At 44.1% G+C, this 11133-nt stretch overlaps 1 protein-coding gene across 1 annotated transcript; it reads right to left on the reverse strand.

Moving 5' to 3' along the window:
* Positions 1 to 1144: 1144 nt before the first annotated feature.
* Positions 1145 to 3770, reverse strand: LOC131025924 (uncharacterized). Its single transcript, XM_057955704.1, has 5 exons — positions 3453 to 3770; positions 2707 to 3354; positions 2496 to 2574; positions 1785 to 2034; positions 1145 to 1634 (listed from the first exon to the last, which is right to left on the reverse strand). Exons 1-5 carry the CDS (start codon positions 3768 to 3770, stop codon positions 1145 to 1147), a joined length of 1785 nt encoding a protein of 594 aa, XP_057811687.1.
* Between the last annotated feature and the right edge of the window lie 7363 nt (positions 3771 to 11133).

The following is an 11133-nucleotide window of genomic DNA, read 5'->3' on the forward strand; positions in this document are numbered from 1 at the left end:
TTCCTAACAAGGCCAAACAAACCCCTACGTCGACCTTCAGGATAACGAAGGAACCTAAGAGGCTCAACAACCAAACAGACTCCAGCCAAACCCAGACCCTCAAGTAACCACCATTCGCGAGAAATATGCAGAGCTAAGGCAATGAGAAGCAACATCAAGATAATACAAATCAATCCGATCAGGCTCAATTCTCCGCTAGCAGTGAATCTCCTAATGCAATTACTTTTATAATCAGATCTCTTTTCTTTTTTTAAAATGATCAAAAGCTTTGCTTTGAAAGGCCATCTTCACGGGATGAAGCAATTGGAAGTAACCAAAGACTTCTCGCGAGGTTTCCCATGCTCATAATGAAGAGACCATCAGAGGAGCAGAGACCCGAAGCTCAAAATTCAATCAACCTATACAAACCAGAGAAAAAATAATAAGCCTGTTGCAATGAAAACACTCCTGCTAGCATCTATCGGACAAATCACGTCATGAATTGCTTATCAAGATATTGCGACCAAAACCTTAGACTCCTTACACAACTCAAGAATCGCAGAACAAAAAGAACCAGGCCAACCACCAGAACCAACACAAACCAGAGCCATAAGAGAACCAACACTAAACCAAAGGAACGAGAGAGGCTCGAAAAACACGAGAAGAAGGGGCAAACACCCAAGACGGGCAGAACCAAGAGACAACCCTCAAACCAAGAGAAAACAAACAAAAAAGCAAGAAGATGACAGAAACTTCCCTGGAAAACACAGCTCCCTCAAGTGACAATCCGAACATAAGGCAGGAGCCTCCTGTCGTCACGAACCAGCTAGAGGATATTCGGAATCGCAAAAGGCCAGAATCCTTCCTCCTCCACCGACGAGGCCATGAAATCAGCAACACGATTCCCTTCCCTGTAAATGTGAGTGATAATAATATGAAGACCAACAGTGGAAGAGAGTACCTTTCTTTAATGGCTGAAGAACCTCCAAAGGACCGTGTTGGAACGAGAATGGAAAAGATCAACCATGTACGTGCAATCTGACTCGATCCACACATAATCCCAACCATGAACCACAATCTGCTCCAAAGCAATGATGAGGGTAAAAAGCTCAGCCTCAAACGCCCAGCCACGGCCAGTAGAGAAATGGAAGCAACCCAAAATAGACTAGGAATCCTGAATAATCCCATCAGCATGAATGAGATGAGGGGAGCCATGAACCGAGCCATCAATGTTGATCTTCCGCCACAGATGAGGAGGAGGAAGCCAGAACACATATAAGTAGGAAATAGGACGTCGAGGTCTACCCGGCACCCCAAGACCATGAAGAATAAGCAACTCCTCAACCGAGTTAGCCATCTCACCCAAACTGAAGCGAGAGGCTTCCAGAATGAAGGCCTTGACCTGAATCGTCAGAGCCTCATCAAACACAGCTCTGTTGCGGAGATTCCAGAGGCTCCAAACGGTAGACATAACACCAACCCGCCAAAGATTATCCACCTGCTTGCTAGCAGGCACATTCATAGCCCAAATGATCAAACTCCTAATATCATAGATCGACGAACCATCCACCCTGAACCAAGTGAAGAGGAAGCTCCAAACATGTCTAGCAGTAGCACATTCCCAAAAAAGATGGTCAATATCCTCTCCCGCATTCCTGCAAAGAGGACACCAACCTAGACCAATGTAACCAGAACAACGCATAGAACTGGTCGTAGAGAGGCGGCCCAGAATAACACGCCAAGTAACGATATACCGGCGCACTGGAATAAACAATGCCCAAATCCATTTGCCTCAATCCACCGACGGGAAACTAGGATGAACATGATCCATGGCAAGCGAGGAGGAAACCTCACCAAAATAAGAATGAGTCCAAGCCCGACGATCCTCCCCACCACTGATAGGAATAGAGACAATGTCAAAAGCAATGTCCAGAAAAGCTTGCAAGAAACCCAGAGTGAGATGCCATGAGTCATCAAAGTAATAGTCCGAGATCGACTGCCCGAGAGAATGGTGAACCTCGACCGGAATCACAATCCTGTCAACGATCCTGTAGCCTAACCAGCTATCCGTCCAAAAAAGAATGGTAGAACCAGAGCCGATAGAGCAATGAGTGTTACAGACTAAAGAATGGATAGAGTCCCGCGAGCCCAACCAATTCGTAGAAGAAAACCAAGCAGAACGAGGCCGCAAAAAAGAGTCCAAATAACGCTGACGGAACAACTGAAAACCTATAGAGTCCGAAGTAATCAACAACCACCCCAACCTAAGCATGAAGCTCTGATTGATGTAGGTAAAGGACTTGACATTCAGACCACCTTAAGCCTTAGGAGCACAGACACGATTCCAAGCCACCGAGGATTTTGGCTTGGAAGTGGTGTTGCCCGTCCAGATAAAGGACCGACAGGCACGATCCAAATCATGCAGAAGCTTAGCCAGCCATTTGTAAATTAACATGCTGTAAACAGCCGCACTCTGAATGACCGAGGTGACCAAATAAATACGACCCGCCATAGACCACTGCATGCCCTGCCATCTAGGGAAATAGGCAATAATGTGATCCCGAATGCAAGCAAGCCGGGCAGAGGAGGCACGACCTGTGAAAACAGGGACCCCCAAATAGACAAAAGGCAGGGAACCAGAGGAGAAACCCAAATCCCACTAAAGCCGACGACGCAACTGTAGAGGAATGTCTTTGCCAAAGTAAATCGTGGACTTGGCCTTATTACAGAACTTATCAGAGACGGGGCATAAATATGGAGAATAGACTCAATCATCCGGCAACTGCGCCTCTCAGCCTTGCAAAATAAAAGAACATCAACAGCATACAGAAGATGAGAAGGAAAGAGCAGGGACCGGGACATCCGCATACGAGCAATAAAGCCCCTATCCGCAGCATCCAAGAGAAGGCGACTCAAAACCTCCTCCGCCAAGCTAAACAAAATCGAAGACAAAGGGTCTACATGCCTGACCCCACGCGAGCAGCTAAAGAACCCATGTTGCTCTCCATTAAAGAGAACAGAAATCCAGGCCGACTGAAAGATGACCCTGATCCACTGCCGGAAAAGAGGAGGGAACCCAAAGCTATCCAAAACAACATCAACAAACTCCCAACTCAGGGTGTCAAAAGCCTTCCTGATATCGACCTTCAGGACCATATTTCTCCTCTGAATCGAACGCTCCATGCAGTTAACACCTTCAGAGGCGAGCAGAATACACTCCTGAATAGAACGACCTGAGATAAAATCAAACTGGTTGGCCGAAACAATCTCTGCCGCTACTGCATTCAACCGAGAGGCCAGAATTTTGGTGATAACTTTGAAGAAGAAGTTTCCAAGCACAATAGGACGGTAGTTAGACACAAGAATAGCATCGGCCTTCTTGGGGAGAAGGCAAAGCAGGTTGGAGTTAAGACCATGAGGAAGATAGTCGTGCGAGATAAAACGTTCACAGCGGCGACCATGTCCTCCCTCACCACTTCCCAAGAATGCTGAAAAAATGCTCCATTAAAATCATCCGGACCGAGAGCGCTATTTCTATCCATGGAGAAGACCACCGAACGAATATCATCTGCTGAAGGGAGAGCAGTAAGTAAGTCAGCCTGCGGCGAGGTGACAGAGGAAGGAATGTAACCAGAAATCCAGGACCTGTCCACCACGCCAGAAATCGGCTCAGAAAAGAGATCCTCATGGAACTGAATCACATGAGCCGCCATGGTAGCCTGGTCCTCCGAGATAACACCATCAATACTAAGCTTCTTGATGATTTGATTGGAACGATGCCATTTAACCATAGAGTAGAAAAAACGGGTGTTTCTATCCCCATTCGAAAGCCAAGAGACCCTACTTTGCTGACGCAAATGCTCAGACTTGCACAGGAGGACGGTGCCAATACGAGCCTGTAAGTTGACCTCCTGATCAAAAAGGTCATTCGTGTAGCCCTACTCATCAATCCCCTCCTGAAGAGAGCTCAAATCCTGCTGAAGCTCAGCTAAGGCAACATTGTAGTTCCCAAAGGTATCTCTGTTCCAAGCCTTGAGAATTGGGCGAAGACGCTTCAACTTTTTCATAACCCGTACCATCAGACATAGACAATCAAGCGGAGAAGACCAAGAGACACAGACTTGATCCAAAAACCCCTCATGAAAGCACCACATATTCAAAAAACGAAACTGACGATCGGCAGGGGCAGAGGCCGTGTCCTGGCATCTCAACAGAATGGGAGAGTGATCAGAACCAAGCCGAGGAAGAACCAGAACAGTAGAAGAATACCAAATATGAGAGAAATCCTGAGTAAAGAGAGCTCTATCCAAAACCGACTCAATCGGAGAAGGGAACCTCCGCCGATCCGTCCAAGTGAAGTAGGGGCCAGTGGCCTCCGGCTGAATCAGATCATGATCCTCAATGAAAGCACGAAACTCACCACAAGGGGTGGAAGCCGGAACCCTACGCCCACGACGCTCATGAGCTCCCAAGACAGAATTGAAATCACCAATCATAAGAAAATGACCCACAATAAAGGGCTCCACATCCAACCAGAGCTGACGACGCTCAATGTAATCACAGGAGGCATGAGTGAAAGTCAACGTATAGACAGTCCCGATAAAAGAGCACCACCACCTGAGCAGAAGAGAAAATCACATCCGGAGCCAAAGAGGGATCAGCAAAAACCCAAATATTAGAACGGCGTCGCCCACGTACATTCTGATGAACCGGGGAAAGATGCAAAGAACGCCAATAAGAACTCGGAATACCAGAAAATCGTGACTTTGGTTCAAGGATACCAAGGAAACACGGTCTGTAAGTGCTGCAGTAATGTGAAAGAAGAGACATAGAAGAAGAAATGCCTACGATATTCCAAGACAGCACATTCATTGAGAGACAACAGGAAAGCCATCATCCGGAAGATGATCATCACCATCATCAGAAACATCATCTGCCCATCTCTGCGAAGAGGCCTTGCGAGAGACTTCAGACATCTTCTAAAAAGCACCAAAAGTAGGGGTCTCAATCGTGAAGTTCTGTGTCACAGCACCAGCCAAATTGGCAGCAGAAACTTTTTGCAAGAACTCCACTGGCTCTGGGGAAGAACTTCGTCGGGCCGCCATTAAGGATTTGGCCCCCCCTTTCTTCCCGGGAAGATCAATATAAACTCCACCTGTAGAGGAAGAACTCCTGAAAGAGACGTAACTAAACCTGACTGGGTTCGACGCCGACAAAGACCGACCACCTCGTCCACCCCGACCCTGGGGGAGAGGGGGCCGAGCAGCCAAAATCTTCTTCGGATGTGGAGAATGCGGATCCAAACTGCGCTGAGAGTCAGACGAAAGAGTACCAGAGACCGGCTGCTGCACAGATTTCAAGTTTTCTGATGAGAAGAACGAACCAAAGAAACCGAACCAGACGAAGCCGCGGCCACCATCTCAGCATCTAAACTCATGCTCAGAGGACACATATCAACCGAAGAACCATCAAAAGGGACCTGAGTAGTATCTCTGATAATGCTCATATCATCCGGGCCTTTCCTCAAATCTGTTTCTAGACTGCCATCATCTAGAGCCGCAAAAGAATTGAACGTCGAAAAGCCCGAGGAGATAGCCACCGGAGTATTAGGAGCCTCATCAGAGTGAACCCCAAAACACGAAGGAGGCCCCATAATCACGTCCCATAGAGCTTCAACCGGCACATCCAGAGCCCGATCTCTACTATCAGAATGTCCTTGCACAGATCTAGGGCGCCAGACTGAACAACTCCTGACGCGCCTGCGCTGAAACCTGTTCCTGCGCCTCCTACCACGTCGACAATTGGCCTGTCCGGTCTGTAAAGCCGAAGAAGAAATCTCGTTTGCAGAAGGATCCTTCTCCGCACTAAGTTTCCTGCAATCTTCAGTAGAATGTCCAAGCGTAGAACAAAGACAGCAAAAATATGGCAAATCCTCATATCCAAATTCAATTTCAAAAATATCATCATCATGTTTCACATCAAGAAACTCAGGGATATCAAGAGCCACATTCATCTCAACCAATAATCTAGCAAAATAACCAACAGAAGCCCTAGCAGACATGCCATCAATCAAGATAGGAGTGCCAACATGCCTAGCTATACCAGTAATCACTTCAGGATGCCAAAACTCATGCGGGAGATTAAAAATTCGAACCCAAACCTGAGCAGTGGAGGAAATCAACTTGTTTGGGTTGAAATTGGGAGCCCACGCCTGAAGGAAAAGAATCCCAGTCCGAAGACGCCAAGCCGTCTTGGAGAAAGTCGCCGCAAAATCAGCTTGAGATGAGAATTTCAACGTAAAGACCCTTTACCAAGGGGAATAACCTCCCAAGACGAAGTGACGTGCCAAAGACTAGAGAGCACCAAAACAAGATCCTTCATGAACCGCGGTGATTCTCCCTTACGAAGAAAAACACGGCCATGTAAAGCATGCTGGAAAGAGCGTACTTGCCTTTGGTAAAAAGCCGAAGAAAGAGTAAGACAAGGTCGGCCTTCCTTGACAATCGGCTTCAACACAGCATAATCATAGGCAGGAACATCCGTAGGACGCCCCGAGGACTTCCTAAGAGTCTCGGCAAAAGTCTTGGCCGGAGGGTCCTGACCACGTGATTGCATAGCATCCCCTCTCGGGGCCTGCACTTTCGAGGTAATAACAAGCAAGCTAGAGTTCGAAGGAAGAGCTCCGTTCCTCGGTAGAGGACAGCCGGACAACGAAGCTGGTGGATTCGGAAGAGGACTATCCACAGCAAGGGATAGATCAGCGACACCTTGGACTAGGAAAGACCCCGCGACGCAAAAGAGCGGCGAAGTCCGAGCCACCGAAGCAAAACTCGACGGAGAAGAAAAACCCGCAGAGGGAGCACCGTCATAACCAGCAGACAACGGAACTGGCGTCAACAGATTCAAAGGGCAAGAACCGACTGGCATAAGCAAAGCAGAGCCATCGATTAAAGACTGCTGCATCGGAGGGAGACCAGTACCCGTGTTGACGAGATGAACGCCGAGAAGAGAAGGCCCCAGACCGATCTCACGAGTCACGTGAACCTTAGTCGAAGGAGTGCCACAACCAAGAAACTGAGATAACTGAGCAGGTAAACCTCCGGAAAAAAACCCGTAGGCGCCACCACCACCCAAGGGAGCGTCGTCGCGTTCGATTGCAGGCAATCCATCTTTACCCAAATCAACCCTAGAATCCATCAAACCAACCATCGGAACCCTAGCGTCCAAACCAACAGGATTTGAAGTATCAGAGATCGACGTGAAGCCACTGGTCGCAACCGTCGACCCCATGGCAATCGAAGAAACACAGCCCAACGACGGCAGAAGCGAGTTGTGAGAAACCCTAGCCGCCGCCTGATGAAACGAAAAATCCCGAACTGCTGGGAACATAGAACCGTCCCGAGCGAAGGCTGCGTCAACATGTTGTGACGCCGCAGCCATGGAAGAAAATACAGTGCGGCTAACCAAGACCGCCAGAGAGAGATGGCCACAGTACCGTTATGAGAAGTAGGCAAGACACTTGGTGAGACGGGCAGCAAAGGCGGAACCCTAGAAGCCACATTGCTGGCCAACGGAGGGAAGTCAAAGAGTGAGATAGAGGTCATCATGCCTACCGAGAGAGAGCGCCGCGTAAAGAGCATTTTTCTCCACTCCTCAATTGGGCTGTGTATCTCAAACATCTTCATTTCTTTTTATTTTGGGTCTTGCTTAAAACATCTTCATAACCTATTTTTGAAAGCAATTACATCAATTATTATATTTATAATCTTCACTTTTTGGATGACTCATTATCTATTCATCAAATACACAACTAACTTTTATTAAAACTTGTGTCACCCTCCCTTAGAAAGATGTTTGGCAGACATGTGGAGTGTAACTTTAACTAGACACTTTAAATGATTAATTCACCCATATTTTTAGTGCTCATTTAGTTCTGATAATTTTGGCGTATAATATTCTTATGACTAATTTAATATTTTATTTGATTTATTGCATGACAACAAATCGATGATAGATTTTGTGAGAAAAAAGGATAGTGTGGCTTTGTTGGATGTTTATAAGCGGGCTCGGCCAACACTTGAAGGAGGGGAGTAGCTAGGATTGAAATGTGGGGATCGAAAGTGGAAAAAACTACAAGTTGGTTGATGTAGAGTCGATGTCAACGTTGTTTTTAATCCGAGCAAAGGTTGCTTCGATGTGGGTGTGATTATTCACAATTCTAGCTACGATCGAATTGTTGCAATTGTTGCAGCTAAGGCAAAGTAGATACCACCATGCTCGGACGTTTTGGTTGCAGAGATGATGGCAGTGGTGGACGGTGTTGTGATGAGCATTGAAGAAGATATTTCACTAGTAAAGTTGTATACAAATTCTTTTTTTTTTTAATAAATTAACAGTATTAAATAAAGAAATTTAAAGACCGCGCTGATGAGTTCGTTTTTGGTGGGCTATTTGAATGGATTAAGAGAGTTCACTTGTTGCGTATGAGGCGAGAATTCCGAGAGTAACAAATGAGAAAAGGAAAGTGTTATATTAAAAATCACGTCCCTTACAGAGTGGGATGATGCGCCCTACTTATAGAGATATACAGAGGGGTATAGAGGTAAATTTAGGGGGTCGCAGCCCTGACCTAGACTAAGTTAGAAGAATTCCTAAGTATACTCGTGGACGGCCCCGCGCTTGCGCTCTTCGTTCCCGGTAGCGCTTACCTAGTGATAACACTCATTTTTTCATGGTTTTTAATGTTCATATAATGTTAATTTTATAGGAAATTGAGTGTTGGATGATTGTTTTGTGCTTTTATTGCTTTATCTTGTGAACTATGTTACTTGCTCGAACTTTGATGGATTTTACAGTATTTTCGAGATGGAATTTGGAAATATTGTCAGAAATAGAAGTTGTATTTCGTTTCAAGAGGAGTTCGTGAGCGTAAATGGATTGTAAATCGGAGTTTGGACAAGAAAGTTATAGCCAAAACAAGAAAGTCGCGCACAGTAGTGAATAGTGTTGACGAAATTTTCGGGAATTTTCGGGTTTTTTATATTTTTTCAGTATTTTCGAGTTCTACACTGTATTTATCCCCTGTGCCTATATATAGGTCCTTTGCCTGACCTATTAGACACATCTTTTCACATCTCTTTACCTCTTTTCATATTTTTCAGTTTTAGACTTAGGATTTTAATGCTTTCATAGATTAGATTTCTTTTCCTGCAAGATTCAAGATTCAAGCTGTTCATCCAGAATTTCTTCTGGGTTTTATCTATTTTATTTATTTCAATTTTTTTCTTTTATTTATGCTTTTATTTTATTTTATGATATCCAGCTAGTTCTTTCATCTGAACCTAGGGTTTGTACATAGCTGATTAATTATGTGTGTATGATTTATTGATATCAATTTGCCTTCCAACTTGTGATTCATGATTCCTGGTGCTTAATTTCTTGTAAATTATTTGGCCAATAATTTACATGTCTAGTTGTTCAGTTTGAGTCTTGAATGCGATAATTGTTCAGCCGATTCAGGAATGCATGTAATAGTAGTAGCCTTGACACTTGAATGGGATAGGTGAAACTATAGGGAGCTATTCTTTGTGTACGCTTGGGAGTTAATTTATTCCTTGGAGTCTTGAATGTGAAGGGGGGTAAATTAATCTACTTTCATAGGTGTTCGTTAGAGAAGCTTGTGAAAAGTTCTGTGATCTCTCATCAGGGTTGAATTAAATTGGTAATTGAATTAATAGATTAAATGCATGTAATTAATTAGTAAAAGTACATCCCTAGGGTCAGAGTCTTTAATTATTTGAGTTTTTATCCTATTTTATTTGGTTTGTTTTGATTTAAGTCTTCTTCGTCATTCTTAAACGTGATTGCCTGAATATTACTAGAGTTTAGTTAGGATTGCTTAAGGTGATTCGTCATAATAGTCCATGTGGATACGATACTCTGCTTGCTGTTTTTGTGCTACAATTATACTGTTTAGTTGCAGTTATTGTTGTTAAGAAATTAGTGATCATCTAGTCACTATTGCTTTTTAGCCCTGCCAATTTGGTTTCAGCCCAGCCCTTACCGCAGTGTTGTACCCATGCTAGCGTGGGATTATTATAGTCACGTTCCCACAAGTCCCTCTTTATGGTCTTTTCGCAGAACCCTCGAGTCGACCTCTCATCATTACTCGAAGGTCAGCGCTGGAATCTTCCATGCTGGGACAGTGCACATTTTACTCCTCATCACGCGCCACAGGGGACTCGAACCCAAGACCTTTGGCCTTAGGCATTAACCTCTTACCACTTGGCCACGCACACATGAGGATTATAAAAACAGTGGCATTTAGCTTACTTATAAAAGTTTTTCACATGTATGTATAGGTTGGCAAATGAGGCTGCTCATAAGCTTGCTCAATTTGCGAGTTAGAACAATGAGGAAACTGTGTGGATGATCACTATTTTATTAACAATGAAAACTGCAACTAACACAGCGCAATTGTAGTAATAAATAGCAACCGAGTATCGTATCCTCAGAGACTGATAATCGAAATACTCTAAGTACTTCCAAATTAAACTTTCACAGTATCCAGACAACAGAATAATGATTGATGAATTGAAATTTAAAATAACACAAAATAATTAAAAACAGAGAACAAATCAAATAATAAACAACTCTGACCCTAGGGATGTACTATCGTTAATTAAACACATGTATTCAATCTATTGATTCAATTACCAATTTAATCCAGCCCTGATGAAAGATCACAACACTATTCATAAGCTTCTCTAACGAACATCTACGAACGTAGATTAATAAATCCCTTATCACATTCAAGACTCAAAGAAATAAATTAACTCCCAACAGCACACAAAGAATAGCTTCCTATAGTTTCACCTGTTGCATTCAATACTCAAGGCTAACGCTATATCATGCATTCCTGAATCGGCTGAACAATTATCGCATTCAAGACTCAAACTGAACAACTAGACATGTAAACTATTGATCAGGTAATTCACAAGAAAATAAGCACCAGGAATCATGAATCACAAGTTGGAGGGCAAAATGATATCAATAAATCAAACACACATAATTAATCAATTATGTATAAACCCTAGGTTCAGATTAAGAAAACAACATAATTAAAAAGAACGCAATTGTAAAAACTAAATTAAA

Source organism: Salvia miltiorrhiza, chromosome 5, assembly GCF_028751815.1.
Source record: "Salvia miltiorrhiza cultivar Shanhuang (shh) chromosome 5, IMPLAD_Smil_shh, whole genome shotgun sequence".
Lineage (NCBI taxonomy): Eukaryota > Viridiplantae > Streptophyta > Magnoliopsida > Lamiales > Lamiaceae > Salvia > Salvia miltiorrhiza.

Bases quoted from the DNA above. Each gene is read 5' to 3' on its own strand.
- LOC131025924 (XM_057955704.1), bottom strand. From the start codon at position 3,770: ATGGTTAAATGGCATCGTTCCAATCAAATCATCAAGAAGCTTAGTATT. The intron at 2,575-2,706 runs GTAATAAGGCCA...CTGTTTTCACAG, and splicing joins CCCCGTCTCTGATAAGTTCT to GTCGTGCCTCCTCTGCCCGG. The intron at 1,635-1,784 runs GTCGGTGGATTG...TCCTCTTTGCAG, and splicing joins CATGTTCATCCTAGTTTCCC to GAATGCGGGAGAGGATATTG.